Consider the following 16,294-nt stretch of genomic DNA (forward strand, 5'->3'; position numbering starts at 1 on the left):
GCGGGGGAGGACGTCTAGTCGCTCACTCCGTCTTTGCGACTAGCCTCTCCGACTCCGTCATAACCATGCCTGTCGCCTGTCGCCTGTCGTCTCGCCTGTTTTTTCCTTGTCGTCTGTTCCGTATATAAGCAATGGCCCTACCCACCCCCAGATCGCCGTCGTCCCGCTGACTTCTCTTCTGTGTGTGACCATCCCGCAACAAAGTCTGCGAGGCTTTGACCTGCTCGTTCCGCACGCAACCACACACGCTTCGTCGTCATGGCCGACGATGAGATCTCCAGGGCCACCCCGCTGCCCGACCCCAGCCACAAGCGGAGGGAGGAACAGTTGGAGCAGATGCCCAGTCCCGTCGTCGACCCCAACCTGCCCTTCGCCCACGCCCGCATGATGGACCCGGCCCATCGCGTGCGCGTCGAGAAGTCGCTCAAGCGCAAGCTCGACGCCCGCTGCGGGCTCTTTGTCGTCATCTACATCATGAACTACCTCGACAGGAACAACATCGCCGCCGCTCGCCTCAAGGGTCTGCAGGATGACCTGAACCTCGACGATGCGCAATACTCGACCTGCTTGTCCATCTTGTATGTCGGCTACATCCTGATGCAGGTTCCGAGCAACATGTACATCAACCGCATTTCGCGACCATCCTTGTACCTGTCCGCCGTCATGCTCTTGTGGGGTCTGATTTCGACTCTGTCCGGCGTTGCCAACAACTTCACCGACATGGTTGTTATTCGCTTCTTCCTGGGATTCGTCGAGGTATGTCTTGCCATCGATCCACGAGCCGTAGTCTGCTCTTGCCAGAGCCATCTCGAGTGCTAACCTCTACTGGCATCCAGGCCGCTTTCCTCCCTGGAGCTTTGATGATTCTGTCAAAGTGGTATACCCGTAAAGAGTTGACGACGCGAAATGCCATTCTCTTCTGCGGAAACCTCATCTCCAACGCCTTCTCGGCCCTTGTCGGTGCTGGCGTATTGTCTAACATGGAAGGTACACTGGGACACGCAGCGTGGCGATGGCTCTTCTGGATCGAAGGTAAGTTCAGCGCAAAAGCTAGCGCCCCCTCCCCTTTTTTTCATCCACGAATTTTCCAATCAAGTCGGGGCAATGTTGGCTCACTCGGTCATTTTTAGGGGCTGTTACCATGCTGGTCGCCATCACCGCGGCGTTTGTTCTGCCGGATCTCCCGCATAACACCCGTGGCTTCACAGCCGAAGAGCTGGACGTCGCCCAGCTCCGTATGATCGAGGACGTGGGCGAGAAGGACGAGGACGCCGAGAGTCAGGGCGCCTTCGGTGGTCTCTTCATGGCGCTGAAGGACTATAAGATGTATCTCATGAGTCTGACCTTCACCGCCTACGTCGTGGGCCTTTCATTCAACGCCTTCTTCGTACGTGCCCGGCCTCCTCTACCCGAAACTACACTCGTGCAAAAACGTGCTGACCATCTCCAAAGCCTACTCTTACCAAGACGCTGGGTTATAGCTACGTGCCGACTCTGCTTATGAGCGCTCCCCCATGGGTCTTCTCCTGTATTGTTTCTCTGTTTGTTGCCCACCACTCGGACAGCACCGGCGAGAAGGTAAGTCTACGTATTGATTGTCCCCGTCTGTGCCCGCGGCGAGAAGTGCTGACCCGTAAAACCCAGTTCTGGCACATTACCGGCCCCATCTGCGCCGGCCTTGTAGGTTTCATCATTAGCATGTCGACGAGCAATGTGGTGGCGCGCTACATCGCGCTCTTCCTGCAGGCGAGCTCGTACGCCGGCTTCATTGTCTTCTACTCGTGGATCAGCTCGTCGTTCCCGCGCCCGCCGGCCAAGCGCGCCGTGGCCCTGGCCTTCATCAACGCCTTCTCGCAGCTCGGCAACATCGCTGGCTCCTACGTCTGGAGCCTGTCCGACAACGGCTACCGCAAGAGCTACGGCATCGTCACCGCCATGTTTGGCATCACCATCGTTGGCTGTTTCGGGGTGCGTCTCATCCTGTCCCGCCTCAACCGCCGCCTCGAGCTCGCCGAACAGTCCGGCGCCGCCACACACACCGACGCCGCGCAGCAGGAGATCATCGAGGACGAGGACGAGGCGCTGCGGATGCGCAAGGGTTTCAGGTATTTGATTTAGAACGTGGAGGAGCATATAGCAGTAGCCACCATCGCAACAATAAGATCATGAGCTTCTACGATTTACGAGCAAATTGTACAGATCAAACTCATCGTAAATACGGTAAGAAGTTTCGAGGAGCTTTCACTCCCCACACTCTCGACTTCGGCGCTCTTTTCCAGGATGTTGTCACAGGAGAGAATGCAATCCGGTAAAATCATTATGATTCAAGTAGAGATCTTCGCCCTTAGCCGCCGATATGTAAACCGATTGAGTGGTAGCGTGGCAAGAATCGCCGATGTAGGCCCGTTGGCAACTGGAGTGGCGAGAAAAGATCAACAAGAACTGACTGCCAGGGTCGGGTATCGCATTCCAACAAACACCAAGTGCATCCATCCCTCGTGAGAAAAGAAATAGAACTATTATCTCAAAACCCCCTTGCCGCTATATCACTTAGTATATATATGAATAAATGAGAGCATGGTGTTAGTAGTCTCATGAACCAGCAGAGCTAGTAAAGTCGTTTTTTACACCACGACTCTCCATCACCGATCGAGAGCTTGGCTTTGACACTGCAGAGTAGAATATTAGCCGTGATTCGGTCGTCCATGTCCCTATGGTGAGAAGCCGTATGATGCGGGCATAGTAAGGGGGGAGAGAGGAGGAAAGTGGGGAGCGTCGGGTTTCACTCACCATATTCCAATAGACGCCTTTCTTCTTCAACAGTTCCGCGTGATTGCCCTGCTCGAGCACCTTGCCCTCGCCCAGGACGAAGATGACGTCGGCGTTCTGGACCGTGGCCAGGCGGTGGGCGACGACGACCATGGTTCGGCCCGAGGCGGCGCGCTCAAAGGCCTTCTGGACCAGCTTCTCGCTCTCCGAGTCGAGGCTGCTGGTGGCCTCGTCGAGCAGCAGAATGTCAGGCTGGCGGATCAAGGCGCGCGCGATGCTGAGGCGCTGCTTCTGTCCGCCCGAGAGCGAGACGCCCTTGCTGCCGACCTCGGTGTTGTAGCCGTCGGGCAGCGAGACGATGAAGTCGTGGATGCTGGCGTCGCGGCAGGCGTCGTGCAGCCGCGCGTCCTCGATTGAGTCCGCGTCCACGCCGAGCAGGACGTTTTCCCGCAGCGTGCCCTGGAATATGTTGGGCTCTTGCGCCACCAACGATAGATGCCTGCGGTACTCGTAGATGTTGAGGCTGGCAATGTCCACGCCGTTGGCCAGCACCTGCCCGCGTTCGGGGTCGTAAAAGCGCTCGAGGAGTGAAACGATCGAGGTCTTGCCGCAGCCTGAAGCACCGACCAACGCAGCGAACTGGCCTTTCTCTATGGTGATGTTGAGCCCCTTGAAGATGGATACGTTGCGCGTTGGGTACTTGAAGTATAAGTCCCTCAACTCGATTTTGACGCCACCCTCGGTGTCGGGAATGCTCGTCGGCCTCTCCGTACCGGCAGACGTAGCCCTAAGAGCATCCGTGTCTTGCGTGTGCCGGATACTCAAGATTCGGTTGGCGGCGGCGGAAGCCTGTGCCGCATTGGGCCCAAAACTGAACCCCTGGCCGGCGCCCTCCCCGCCTTGTATCGCAGCCATGTAGCAGACGAAGAAGTTGACTGCCGCGTATTCCCGAGAGGCAAGAAGGCGTCCGCCGTACCAGAAGATCAGCGCAGAGCACCCCAAGCCCAAGCTGTCCGAAAGAGCAAATATCAAGGTCGACCATCTCGCCTTCTGGTACGCCTTTGCAACATGCCCGCTCAACAACTTATCGTATCGGGTAGTGATTGTGTCTTCCAAAGTCATGGAAGCCACGGTACGGAATGCACCAATAGCTTCGGCAGCAAACTTGGAGCTCTCAGCGAATACAGCGGCATTCATCTTCTCGAACTCAAGCTCGTACCTCAGGCGGAAGTACCCAGCCGCAATACCCAGCGGCATTGTGACAAACATGGCTACAAGCGCTAGCTTCCAGCCAAATGCGAACGAGATCGCCAAACACCCAATCACGGTGAAGATGGAGTTGAAGACCATGGCCATGTTCGCCCCCAACATTTCCTCTAGCTGTTTCGGATCGCCCCCGACACGCGCGGTCAGCGTACCCGTTGAGTTGTCCTCCCCGTCGAAGAAGGATATCTTCTGATAAAGGAGGTTCTCGAAGTACTGCTTGCGATACGTTGAAGAGATATGTGCCGCAAGCCACGTTGTGATGAAGAAAAGCAGGAAATTGAAGAAGCCAACGCCGATGGCGAGCACCGTCCACATGAGGGACCAGAACCTGCTGTCCGAAGCAAACTTGTCCAAGTTCAAAACATCCTGGAAGACCACAATGATCTGGGCAAAGAGGTACGCCTGTAGCGGCGAGGCAGCTGCCGTGCACATTGAGACGACAACCGCAAGAATGTACAAGGGGATCCGGCTGCGCTGCTCGTAAAGCAAACGACCAAAGCTCCCAATAAAACCCTTTGGCCGGTACCCGGGCGCATGCGGAACAACATTGGGGCCGATAGAAGCAGCGCTTTTCTCTCGACTGAGGACGGCCGCAAGGTCTTCTTCGTGCTCATCCGAGTCGCTCGAGTCTGCAGGGTCGCCGAGAGAAAGCTGCTGCGCGTGCACGAGCCCGTAGTATACCCCTTTCTCGTTCTCCAAAAGGCCGTCGTGTGTGCCCTGCTCTACGACCTTCCCCTTTTGCAAAACCACGATTGTGTCGGCTTTCTTGATGGTTGATAGCCTGTGGGCAATGGTGATGGTTGTGCGCCCTTGGGAGACCCTGTCAAGAGCCGCTTGCACAATGCGTTCACCTCTAACATCAATGGCAGAAGTCGCTTCGTCGAGGATCAGGATCTTCGGCTTCTTGATGACGGCCCTGGCGATGCTGATCCTTTGCCGCTGGCCGCCAGATAACTTTGCTCCACCGTCCCCGACTATGGTATTGTAGCCCTCTGGAAGTCGATCGATAAACTCATCAGCAAAGGACTCTTTGCAAGCCTCGATAATGAGCTCGCGCTTGCGCTCATCGCCCTCGCCTTCCAAGGGAGACCCGATCAGACCGTAGCCAACATTGTTGTATATCGTGTCGTTGAAGAGAAACGGTTCTTGCTGCACTAAGCCAATCTGCGACCTCCACCAACTGGTATCGACTTGCTCGAGCTCGTGGCCGGCAGTCGAAATAGAACCTTTTAATTCCACAGCGGGCCCAGCGTCTTCTGCAGCATCCCCTGGCGCAGGCAATCCCCCTTCCGCGCCGTTATCCTCGTTGCTCTTTTCCTTGATCTTGCCTTCCTTGTCTTTCTTTTTCTTTTGGGCTGCCTCCTTCTTCGGTTCGACGGCTTTGGCGATGACATGATGGCCCCTCAAAGTATACCATTTCTCAACCAGTCCGACGACGGTGCTCTTGCCAGATCCCGATGGACCGACAATGGCAGTGAGTTTTCCGGCCTCTATCGTCAAATCAAGACCATCCAAGACCTTGACGTGGGGTCGGCTTGGATACGCAAAATCAACACCCCTGAATTCGATGTCAGACGCGGCTGAGACATCTGGGTCCCGCAGAACGCCGCGTCGGGGCTTCGGGGCATCGATGACGACGAAAAACTGGCACGCAGCTACCGTTGCTTTCGAAATAGCCACCAAAGGCGTCGAGACTCGTTCGAGAGATATCGTCATCATCAGGACGGAGAAGACCACGGTAACGATATCCCCTACATCATTGAGACGTCCTTCGGCGAAAGACTTGGTGCCATACCAGAAAGCGATGGCAAAACCTGCATACATTCCGAAGAATACAAAACCAAATTGAGTTGCCATTAACGGTGACATCCGTCGGCCATGTCTTTTGGCAGCCTCGGCCCAGACATTGAAACGTCCTGCCATACGCTGTTCAGCCCCGCAGGCGGCAATCATTCGGATGCTGCCAAAGGCTTCGCTGGCTATGGCGCTCGACTGCGTCTCGGCCTCTGTCTGCCTGGACTGGGTCTTTATTATGAAAGGCAGTAAGATGCTAGATGTTAGGAGGATGAACAACACGACTGATGCTGTTACGAGCGTGACTGCCCAGTTGGTGATGAAGGCCACGATCAGGGAGGCAATAATGGTAGACATGAACTCGACGAAGGTACTGAGCTTCTCGCTAATTCCAAGCTGCAACGTGTTGGCTGTAGTGGTGATAGTGCCGGCGGCTGCACCCGGCGTCATTGAATCAAGAACATGTATAGTTTGGCCGAAGAGGCATCTGAGATAGTGCAGGCGGATGGCGGCTGACATGCGAATTCCTATCATGCGGACCGAGAACTTGGATATAGACCGTCAGCATCTGCGCCAGCTTGCTATGGGGGTCTGGCTTCTCGAGCATTGCCTACCTTGCTTATATAATGTAGCCCCCATCGTGCGATAAAAAGACCCATGATATATAGGCTTCGTAAGATGTCAGTCCCTATGATGTTCTATACGACATGAGCCGATCCAAACGTACGCAAACTTATTGAGCGTCTTTTTCGAAATCACCCTGAGACTGAGAGGTGTTTGGTGCGAAATAGCCGTTGAAGGTGCCAACAAGCCTTCCTGTTGCTAGGGATTAGCGAGACCAGTGGTGAATAGTCATTTATGTCTTCAATAGTAAATACCAAAAATGACATTCATCAACGGCATCGTGACGCCGGTGCCGATAGCTGCCAATGCACCAACCACCATCAGTGGGAAATCCCATCTCTTTGCATAGCTGAATATCCTCTGGCAACGCGTCAGATTTGTCCCATTTTAACGTTAAAAGCAGCAACACTCACCGTGTAGTCGGCGAATCTGGCCTCTCGTTGTGGTTTCAGTTTGGCATCTTGAATGGCCTTCTCTTCATTGGTCAAGCTTGTCGTTCCAACGGGGGCCTTTCCTGCGGCTCCCCCAGAGCGCACGGCGTCCGGCCCAGTAGCATTCTTCTCCATAGCGTTGCCTATCTTGGGAGGGAGCTGCTGCAATTGCAGGCAGCCACCCAAAGCAAGAGCTGGAAGCAACCGGATGCAAGGTCGAGGTGCTAATAAGCAGGTAGGTATACTTGAAACATTAGGTCCTACCCAGTGTCAAGTCGTGGTTAGAAAAACCTAGCAGCTAAGAAAAGAAGAATAGAAGCCAGAGTTGCAGAGAAGGAATACAGTTGTATTCGTTGAGACATGGGGGATGGTTAAGGCCACATGTAGCTGAAGACTTGGCTACATACACATTATAGCTGCCTGGAGGAAGGGGGTAGACAGGGGCGTGGATTGACAATTGACAGGCGAAGCGACGTTGATGTGTCGACGCCATCCTCAGCTAGACAGTTGTGAAGGGACTCTTGCCAATCTCAACTCGCCTTTTTGCAAGGGCGACTTGTATTAGTACAGCAGGCCAGTCCTTCTTTCTATGACACTATTGACTACCTTACAACGTAACAACGCAACCCCGTAAGGCATGCACCCCCGAATCCAATCATGCGGACGCCAGCCGTTTCCTCTTCGGGCAATGATAAGTACCAAGTATTGCTGTTTCACCGGTTTTTCGCAGTGCAACGACATGCGACGGCCTAGTAAGATCGGGCTGCTCACGGCGCGATTATCAGCCCGCAGCCCGCAGTCCAAATGAATTGCGGGCATTTGCGGCATGTAACCTCAGCGACATCCATGTCAGCCCATAAGCAAAACCTACGAGATTGGACGAGAGAGCAGGAAAACTCCACAGTCTCGCAGCTGTGACCTCCAGTGGCATTCACCAAGCGTAGAGAAAGTAGTTCATGCAGTGGCCCAGCAATGACGGTGTTGCTTTCCTAGATTATATATATCTCTTAAACGAACCTTGTTTACTCCGTTCCTGTTTCATTTGCTGAGCGCCTGCCTGCCTGAAGTGTTGAAACCAATGACCACCATCCTCACTTCACTGCCTCGACATCTCTGCCCTTGCCCACGTCTTCTACAGCCTGTTGGGGGAGCGGCCGAAGTCGTAGGCCATTGGTAACCAGCGGCATCGCTGAACTTGTAGCCGTATGACGCTGTGAAGTCGTCAAGGACCGCAGGTCCTCTCGATCCGTATGGGTACTCCATGGGAATGATCTCCTTGTTGTCATCCAAGTAGTTCAACAGTGGCGTGAAAATCCTCCAGCTAGCATCCAATTCATCATCGCGCACGAAGTTAGAGTGATCTCCCTTCAGGCAGTCGAGAATGAGCGACTCGTATGCCTCAGGAATCTTAAGGTCGGAGAATCGGCGTCGGTATGTCAGATCAAGCTCCGTCACCACGGTCTGCATGCTGAGACCTGGTAGCTTGGAGTTCATCTTGATGTAAACACTTTCGTTGGGCTGGATGCGCATCACAAGCTCGTTGCGAGGAATGTCCTTGAAGATGCCGCTAGTGACATCCTTGAATTGAATTCGGATCTCCGTCTTTTGCTCGTTCAAAGCCTTGCCCGCCTTCATGATGAAAGGCACGCCATCCCATCGCTCATTCTTGATGTACGCAACAAGGGCGCAGAAGGTCGGGCATCGCGAATCCTGCGGTACGGTCTTGTCCTCCTTGTAGGACGGCTTGCTTCCATCCAGCGACTTGCCATACTGTCCAATAATGACATTCTTGGGCTCAATGGCGGGCATCGCTCGGAGGACTCGGACCTTCTCGTCTCGGATATCCTCACTCGAGAAACTAATGGGCCGCTCCATGGCCAGCAGGGTCAAGACCTGAAGCAAATGGTTCTGCTGGACGTCGCGAATGATGCCGAACTCGTCGAAGTAACCACCGCGGCCCTCGGTGCCGAAGGGCTCCTTGAATGTGATCTGAACGTTGTCGATGTGCTGTCGGTTCCAGGTGGCGCCGAAGAACAGGTTACCAAAACGCAGGATCAGGATGTTCTTCACCATCTCCTTGCCCAAGTAATGATCGATTCGGAACAGCTCGTCCTCCTTCCAATCGGGCTCGAGGGACCTCTGTAATTCGCGGGAACTGTTAAGGTCCTTCCCGAACGGCTTTTCGACCTGCAATTGCACCAACATTAGCGATGGCCGACTACATGCTAGAGAGCCCGGCGAAACCTACAATGACACGAGCGCTGCCGTTCTTGGGGTAGCAGCATCTCTTCAGGTGCTGAGAAACAATTGTGAAGACGCTTGGCGGGAGGGCCATGTAGAACAGACGGTGGTTCTTGGGCTTGCCCTTCTCGATATCTTGCAGGTGCTTGTCGAGGTTGTTGAAGGATTCATCCTTGTCGTATTGGCCTGAGACATATGTGCAGATACTGCAGAATTCTTCCAGCTGCCTCTCGAGATCCTTGGTGGGGGTTTTGATATACGACTTGACTCTCTTGATGAACTCATCGTGGGGCATCTCTGTCCGGGCATATCCGATGATCTGGATGTCCTTGGGGAGGAATTGGTTGCGGTACTGGGAAAGCATTAGAAAGGGGGTTCCTTTATGGGCCCGGGGTCATGATGGTGGCGGTATCGCGGGGAGCTCACAAGACCGAACAGAGCCGGGAACTATTGGTTTGTTAGCACTTTGTTTGCTCGGGGGATTCGGTAACAGTAGTAGAGACTTACCGTCTTCTTCTTTGCAAGGTCTCCAGAAGCGCCCAGGACCACGATGACCGTGTTGTCCTTGAGCTCAAAGGAGCTGTGGCATACTTGGTCAGCACTTGCGCATTCGGTTGAGGAAACATCGTTGGCGGGCAGGCGCGAAGTGCAACGTGGTTGGTGAAGCCTCTCGTATCTTCACTCTTCTTCATGATGAAATAGCGGGGTTTGGCGGGGTCTCGTTGACTTACTCTTTGCCAGCAGCGCCCGGATCCATCTCGTTGGCTTGTGGGAGGAAATCTCACGGAGAGAAGGGGTTGTGATAGTGAGGATTCGCTGGACAATGAGGGATAATGGCCGAGGGAAAGGGTTGCAAGTTGCGTGTTTGTGACAAGCTGGGAGCAGACTTGGGATGACTGGAGGTTTTCGTCGGAGAAGCTCTGGGCTTCCTTCTTGCAGGTTAGGTGTCTTAGCTCTCCCCTGCTCGTGCTTTGGTGCTTGCTCGGGAAAGCAAGTGCTGAGTGGGATTGAGAATCGGCGTCGCGCTGGTTTTCAGGTGGGGGGAGCTTACTCGGGCCCACTTTGCTCTGCTTCACGTCACTAGAGCGATTGGCTTCGGTCTTTCTTCAGATTTTACCAACAGATCGCCCGGGATAGCTGGGACATGGGCAATGATGTAACCAGATCAGATAGTGGCAGGACGGGCACAGAGCAGGGCACGGCGAGACGGACAAGGAGCGATTCGTGTTCGTTGCAGTGGCTTTCGTAGATGGATTTCAAGGTCGAAGCGAGAATTGCTCTGCTCGCGTCGCTCGTCCTCGCCTCGTACTTATGCTTCTTTCTGTCTGGCCGGGTCCCTCGGATCAGCCAAGAAGCACCCAGAGACTTTCACTTCCAACAAGCAACCCTGTGCTGGCAGAGGGCCGTCCTGCCTTGTTTGTAACTTGTACCGCCGAGGAGGGAGAGACAACTCAAGCAAGAGCGGGAAGCCCAACCCGGAAGTGTCGGTTGATTGGGGGGCCTTGATCAAACCGGGTCGCGGTGGGTTTTTCGATGTCAGCAAGTTTTACTTTTCTGATCCAGTCTGCTTAAAGCCGACAAAAGCGGTATGCTTGTGCCAGCGTGCACTGCTTCATTCTCCTTATAGAAGCTCGAAAAATCAAATCCCCGACACCCCCATCCGGTCCATACTCAGCCTATCTCCATCGGTATGCCTAATGCCTGATGCGAGCCTATGATTACTCATTCCCCGTCACCCAGTCCGTGGGGCTTCCTGTAGGCAATATGCAGTCTCCGACACGTTCTCCGGCCATGCCATGGGGCGCGTCCACGCCCACGTCCATGTTGACCGAGTGTTGTTTGACCGCACCACAGTATCATCCATGGCGTGTCTCGGCTGCAAGCTGTTTGTCTTCGGATGAGGCACTGGGCACAACCACCCAAATTTGCACGATTGCAGAATCAGCACGGATTGAAGTGGTCGAGACACTCTTAGGTATTAGTATTGCAGATATTCTATCTATATGTATATTATAATTATATAAGCAAGAAGTGGTCCAGTCCGATAGACTAGCAGTACGTGTGAGTGATTATACCATCAACTACTCTGTAATACTGTATACCCTACCTCTCCTTTTCCTTTTGGCCATTCGGCACATCAAGAACATCCACATAGCTTATAGTCTCTGCCAAATCTCGACCTTCTCGCTGGCGCTTGGCGGAGCGGTCGAGAGTCGTCCGGGCGCACCAGAGCCGTGCGTTGGTTGCTGATTGGCTCTGCGCAGACCAAATACATATGTACAAGTTCTCAGCTCTTGAAGGACCCTGCGCGGGGTTCCCGACACCCCAACAAGTATTGACGTATGCTCATCTTGGCTATCACTATAAGCATTAATCAGGTCAACGCCTATATAGAGGAAGGGAATATCCCAAGTGGAACTTTTTGCCCGGCATTGGAATATGATAAACTAGATGTACAGAATTGGCAATGGATTTGCGGTTCGAGCACCTCCATAGTCATGAGCCCACGTGGATCTCCGGCCGAAGAAATAGAGCGAGCGTCTGACGGCCAACCGAAGGATCTCGATTGTCCCAGCCTTCTCACATGGCCAAGTATGTAGGTATCGTTGATTCTGTCTACTCCCTATCGTCTCCTGCTTCGATCAGACTTGGGGTTCTCCGGTTGCTCGGGCCCACCGGTCCCTCCGGTTTGGGCAGAAAGCTCGGCACTCGGGGGCATGTCCCAAGTGCTTATAGCATAATAGGTAGAAAAAAGCTACATCCTAATTATATAAGGATCATACAAACTCCAATGGCGTGCGACTAGTTCGCTCTGAACCGAAACAAGACCGTAGGAATGCTTCGCTGCTTTTCCTCACTACCATATTGCGGCTCGAGCTTATCTGCACCTACTGCATCGGAAGCCTGTGAGATCGATGGCTGATACGCTGAACACACCCTGGCATCAACGCGGGGTGATAAACTGGCATGGACTCAGTGCTAATTGTCAGAGGCAACGTCACTAAGATGATGATAGATAGCAAGTTCAATTGTTAAAAGGGGCTACATAGCACTCATAGCTTCTGGCCCCTACAACCGGTTCACAAGAGCCGTCGTATCTTCATGAACGCGAGCTTGACTACAACGGAGTCCATATTTGGTTACGGAACCCAGCTGGTTATCGATGCGTGCAACATGCTCACTCGACACTCTTAAGATATTTTAACAAACCATGAAGTAATGACTCTCATTATGTTTCCAACGCACTAGGAGCATGACCAAGACCCGAATTTGTCGTCAAGTGCTCACTGCAATGGTAGAAACTGTGAGGAGGGGCTATGACTGGCCTTTTTGGCCAGACGAGTTCTTGTATTCGGAGGACTGGGGAAAGAAACCGATAGCCAATGAAAGACTCTACTGTACCTAATCCTTTATCCCCATCAACTGCAGGACGATGGGTGTCTACATGTAAAGAGATTGTCTTCAGACGTATGTATGCGTGCCAATCCCAAGGTCTCCAGCTTGAAGTACGTTGTGGAATGGCACAACGTATTATGTAAGAGGCAGAAACACCCACCTTTTTGTTTGCCAAGATTCCCACAGGCTGGGTCTCAGTGTGGCTTGCTGCTGTGGGTTTGCTGTGGCTGATGCACCTATTTTGGCGGGCTAGGGTAATTAACGCCCACGAGAAATTTTACAAGTTTGGGGCAAGCAGTGCGTTAGCCGAGTTTGGAAACAGCCCAACCATCAGTCAAGCACTCGATTGTAAATCAATTCACACAACCCACCGACGACACTTATCTTCGCCCAGCACCCAAGGTCATCGTGACTTCTTCCCCGGAACCCCCTCGAGTGAAGGAATCAGAGATCGGCGAAGCCAAAACAGTCAAGATGCCTACCGAAGCCGGACACAGACGTAAGTAGACCGCCGAGCAATTTCACTATCGCCATTTTTTCGCTTTTCGACAAGAAGGCCACGAGCAATCTTGCGCCCGCCCTCTTACGCCCGCCACACCCTGTGGTGTGCGGTGACCAGCCGTCTTGCGAACAGTTCCCATCACACCTTGCGATCATCGTATCTTGAAGAAAACTTGCTAACATGCTTTTCGACAGTCTACGTCAAGTAAGTTTACAATCACCAACACACCGCCCACCAGCCAGGGAAATCCATTTGACGGGACGAACGCGCAATGGCGGGGAGCGACCTGAGGAGCTGGATACGAATATGGACATCGAATATCGAAAACCGAACGAATGGCTAATAGCATGCGCTCGTAGGGGACGTCACCTGAGTTACCAGCGTAACCGACACACCACCCACCCTAACACCAGTCTGATCAAGATTGAGGGTGTTGATGACACTCCTGCCGCCAAGTATGTCATAGATCCAATCACCTGTTTCTTAAGGAGCTGGCTGAGCTGACAATTATTTCAGCTTCTACCTCGGCAAGAAGGTCGCCTTTGTGTACAAGGGCCAGAAGGAGATCCGCGGTACCAAGATCCGCGTGATCTGGGGCAAGGTTACCCGTCCTCACGGTATGCATAATTTTCCATCGTGGTTTTCCCAAATTTGCAAAATGCTGACTCTTGAACCTAGGCAACTCCGGCGTCGTCCGCGCCAAGTTCGCCCACCCTCTTCCCTCTAAGTCTTTCGGTGCTTCTGTTCGTATCATGCTGTACCCCCTCATCCATATAAGATGGGCGTGTTTCGGCCGGAGTTGGTTGCGCGGACGGTTCATGATATGGCTGCATCTGGGTTAGGCAATGATTGCGAGGCAAAATGATTATGACCTTGCATCTAGCATCACAACAAAATCAAGAGGGAATACCAACACAACCGGCTCCGTGACGAAAGGCTTGTTTCCTGCATGGGTGAAAAAGGAAGGGCTACTGCCGATAATGACGACAAATGATGAGCCTCCGTGCCTCGGGTCGGCTAGGCATTCGGGAGGAGTTCTTGTGCTGGGAGCTGCTGGTCAACAGGGCTGTGAGCATTGAGTTCATCCGAAGCCCACCTACACATACTTGCACATACGATAACAAGACTCGTTCGGTCAGGATCTGTTTCAAAATGGTACATCCTGTTTTGACAAGCATTCAATTTGGAAGCAACGCTGCTCGTGTTTGTGTGATCCAATACCCCCTGTGCCCCATGTGATACTGCCCGTCTTTGCTATGACTGATCAATAGATCCGATTGAGCGAGCCCTCAATGTATGGCCACCGACCGTAAACCCGAGCTCTACCTCATATAACATCCGTTTGTTGCCCGGGGTTGAGCATCTTCACTCCCAACAAGGCACCGCTTTCTGAGTATCCCGATGCCAGGAACGAAGGGAAGGCAGAATCCAGCCCCATACATCTGCGGCTGTCGTCAACATCCGAACCGAGGAGACCAAAACCACTGGCACCGGCTATGATGATGTATTAGCAACAGACCCGTTCCTAATAGTAAACTGTACAGGCATCATTTCTCACAACCCCCCAGTTTCTCTACCCATCCTGGGATCCTAATGAAGCTATCTTCGATGGGGTACGTCGGGGATAGCTTTGGTACCCAGAACTATTGTTTACTCCTGGTCATGTGTGGCAGCTGGCCATGTATATGCCGTAGAGCATTTCTTGAGCACAAACCCTACACTCTCAGTGATCTAGGACGTGCTGATTCACTTCACTCACCTCGTGTCTAGATAACGAGAGAATAGCCTCTGCCCCTGCCGTCGTGTTGAATCGCAGGACGTGGTCTTCACAACTTAACCATTCGTTTTCAGTGGTGCTTGTGTCAGCCACATTTATCATATTGGTCGACGATCAAGTAGGGCGACTAGTATGGCTGAGCAGAAGGGAGAGAACATTATCGAATGGGGTAAGAGATCTGTAGGGGTTAGCCCGTCTCCGGCGGGCACGTCTCAACCCATCACGTAGAGGCCAAACCAAGCATGGTGTCTTGGCCGAATGACGGTGAGGCTGGGGATAGTCGCCGTTTACCGAATAGACTGGCTCCATCGTATCAAGGATCGAGAGGGATGCCGTACTAGAGAAGACCCAGTGCATAACGAAGATTGGCTCGGTACCTTCAGGCTGATTGTGTGTTCTGGCAATGTCATACTGATCACGTTGATTGTGTCTACGGATGGGTGGCACCATGCCTCCGAGGGACGTACCAACGATCCATTATCAATACAGGCCCCGACATTGCAGATTCCGCCATGGTTCCCTTTAAGGTGCCATGGTCTGTTCTGGGAAGGAAAATGGGCGCAAAGGGACTGACTGGGCTGGCGACCTCCGCTTAGCTTCGATAATATAAACTCTGATCAACCGAATCTAGCGTAGCCGCAGGCAAAGTAGGTTAAAGTCCTCACCAACAATTGTCCTTTTCATGATGGGGAATATTGGCCCACTCCCAGTGGCTTAGCAGTATTGATTGTGCTGTATAGGTGAATGGGAGTGGGTATTATATCGGGCTCTGTGTTATAATTTCTTACTGATCTGGAGTGCCGGAACGACATGAGCACGACTGATTGCGAACCATCCCCTGTTTGCGTTCATACAGTACTCTCTCCATCAGGAACATAATGTGTTAATCACTACCGAGGCTGACTTAGTCAACGAGCGACTTCTATATCTTGGATTATTAAACGATAACACCCTATGTGGCATTGGATATGAAGACGACATGTAACCCCAAGCTGTTGCCATCGGAAGCACTACAATCTTCTCTTCATTAGTAGTTTCTCGAAGTTGAAGTTGTGAATTGCCTTTATTGCAGAACTTATATGCTCTTCGTAGCAAATGCGGCACTTAACCGACCAGTTTAGGAAGAAGAATGCTGGGCCTTGTAAGTTCATGTCTTGGTCTTCAGAGTACCTCCTTCATTTGTACTTTACCTATCATATAAGCCACAGACGATTTCCGGGAGCTTACAAGGGCAGACGCAATGTAAGCCCATCGTCCCGGACATGGCCACGACAGACCGGAGAACCCCAATGCCACTGAGGCATAATGCTACGGCAGTGGTGTTCTGGTTAGTCCCAAAATAGCTTCTAATAGAAACGTATCCTGCATTTTAGAACAAGAAGCATGGATTGTGCAGATAGACTTGATGTGTTTATGTGGCTTTGTGTTGACCGCCTTGAAGTCATCTGGGGATCGTCAGCGGAGCCTACACATCACCAGCCTCGGTAACTCAAC

The 16,294-nt window shown here is 52.8% G+C and overlaps 4 protein-coding genes across 4 annotated transcripts; 2 read left to right on the forward strand and 2 right to left on the reverse strand.

Moving 5' to 3' along the window:
* Positions 1-258: 258 nt before the first annotated feature.
* Positions 259-2,118, forward strand: PG998_001597 (MFS general substrate transporter; the record flags this gene model as incomplete). Its single annotated transcript, XM_066868415.1, has 5 exons — positions 259-756; positions 837-1,032; positions 1,131-1,387; positions 1,453-1,578; positions 1,645-2,118. The coding sequence occupies 5 exons, from the start codon at positions 259-261 to the stop codon at positions 2,116-2,118; spliced, it is 1,551 nt and encodes a 516-aa protein (XP_066736830.1).
* Positions 2,119-2,642: 524 nt separating this feature from the next.
* On the reverse strand, positions 2,643-6,363 carry PG998_001598 (abc transporter transmembrane region protein; the record flags this gene model as incomplete). Its single annotated transcript, XM_066868416.1, has 2 exons — positions 2,643-2,669; positions 2,791-6,363. 2 exons carry the CDS (start codon positions 6,361-6,363, stop codon positions 2,643-2,645), a joined length of 3,600 nt encoding a protein of 1,199 aa, XP_066736831.1.
* A 1,559-nt stretch (positions 6,364-7,922) lies between these two features.
* PG998_001599 (Glucose-6-phosphate 1-dehydrogenase) lies at positions 7,923-9,882 on the reverse strand (the record flags this gene model as incomplete). The annotated part of the gene is made up of 5 exons (XM_066868417.1): positions 7,923-9,071; positions 9,133-9,477; positions 9,552-9,572; positions 9,633-9,705; positions 9,857-9,882. The coding sequence occupies 5 exons, from the start codon at positions 9,880-9,882 to the stop codon at positions 7,923-7,925; spliced, it is 1,614 nt and encodes a 537-aa protein (XP_066736832.1).
* A 3,113-nt stretch (positions 9,883-12,995) lies between these two features.
* PG998_001600 (60S ribosomal eL33 domain-containing protein) lies at positions 12,996-13,865 on the forward strand (the record flags this gene model as incomplete). The annotated part of the gene is made up of 5 exons (XM_066868418.1): positions 12,996-13,020; positions 13,218-13,227; positions 13,383-13,478; positions 13,540-13,640; positions 13,702-13,865. 5 exons carry the CDS (start codon positions 12,996-12,998, stop codon positions 13,863-13,865), a joined length of 396 nt encoding a protein of 131 aa, XP_066736833.1.
* Positions 13,866-16,294: the final 2,429 nt, after the last annotated feature.

The sequence above is a fragment of the Apiospora kogelbergensis genome, assembly GCF_038363985.1.
Source record: "Apiospora kogelbergensis strain CBS 113332 chromosome Unknown utg000001l_segment0_segment0, whole genome shotgun sequence".
NCBI lineage: Eukaryota > Fungi > Ascomycota > Sordariomycetes > Amphisphaeriales > Apiosporaceae > Apiospora > Apiospora kogelbergensis.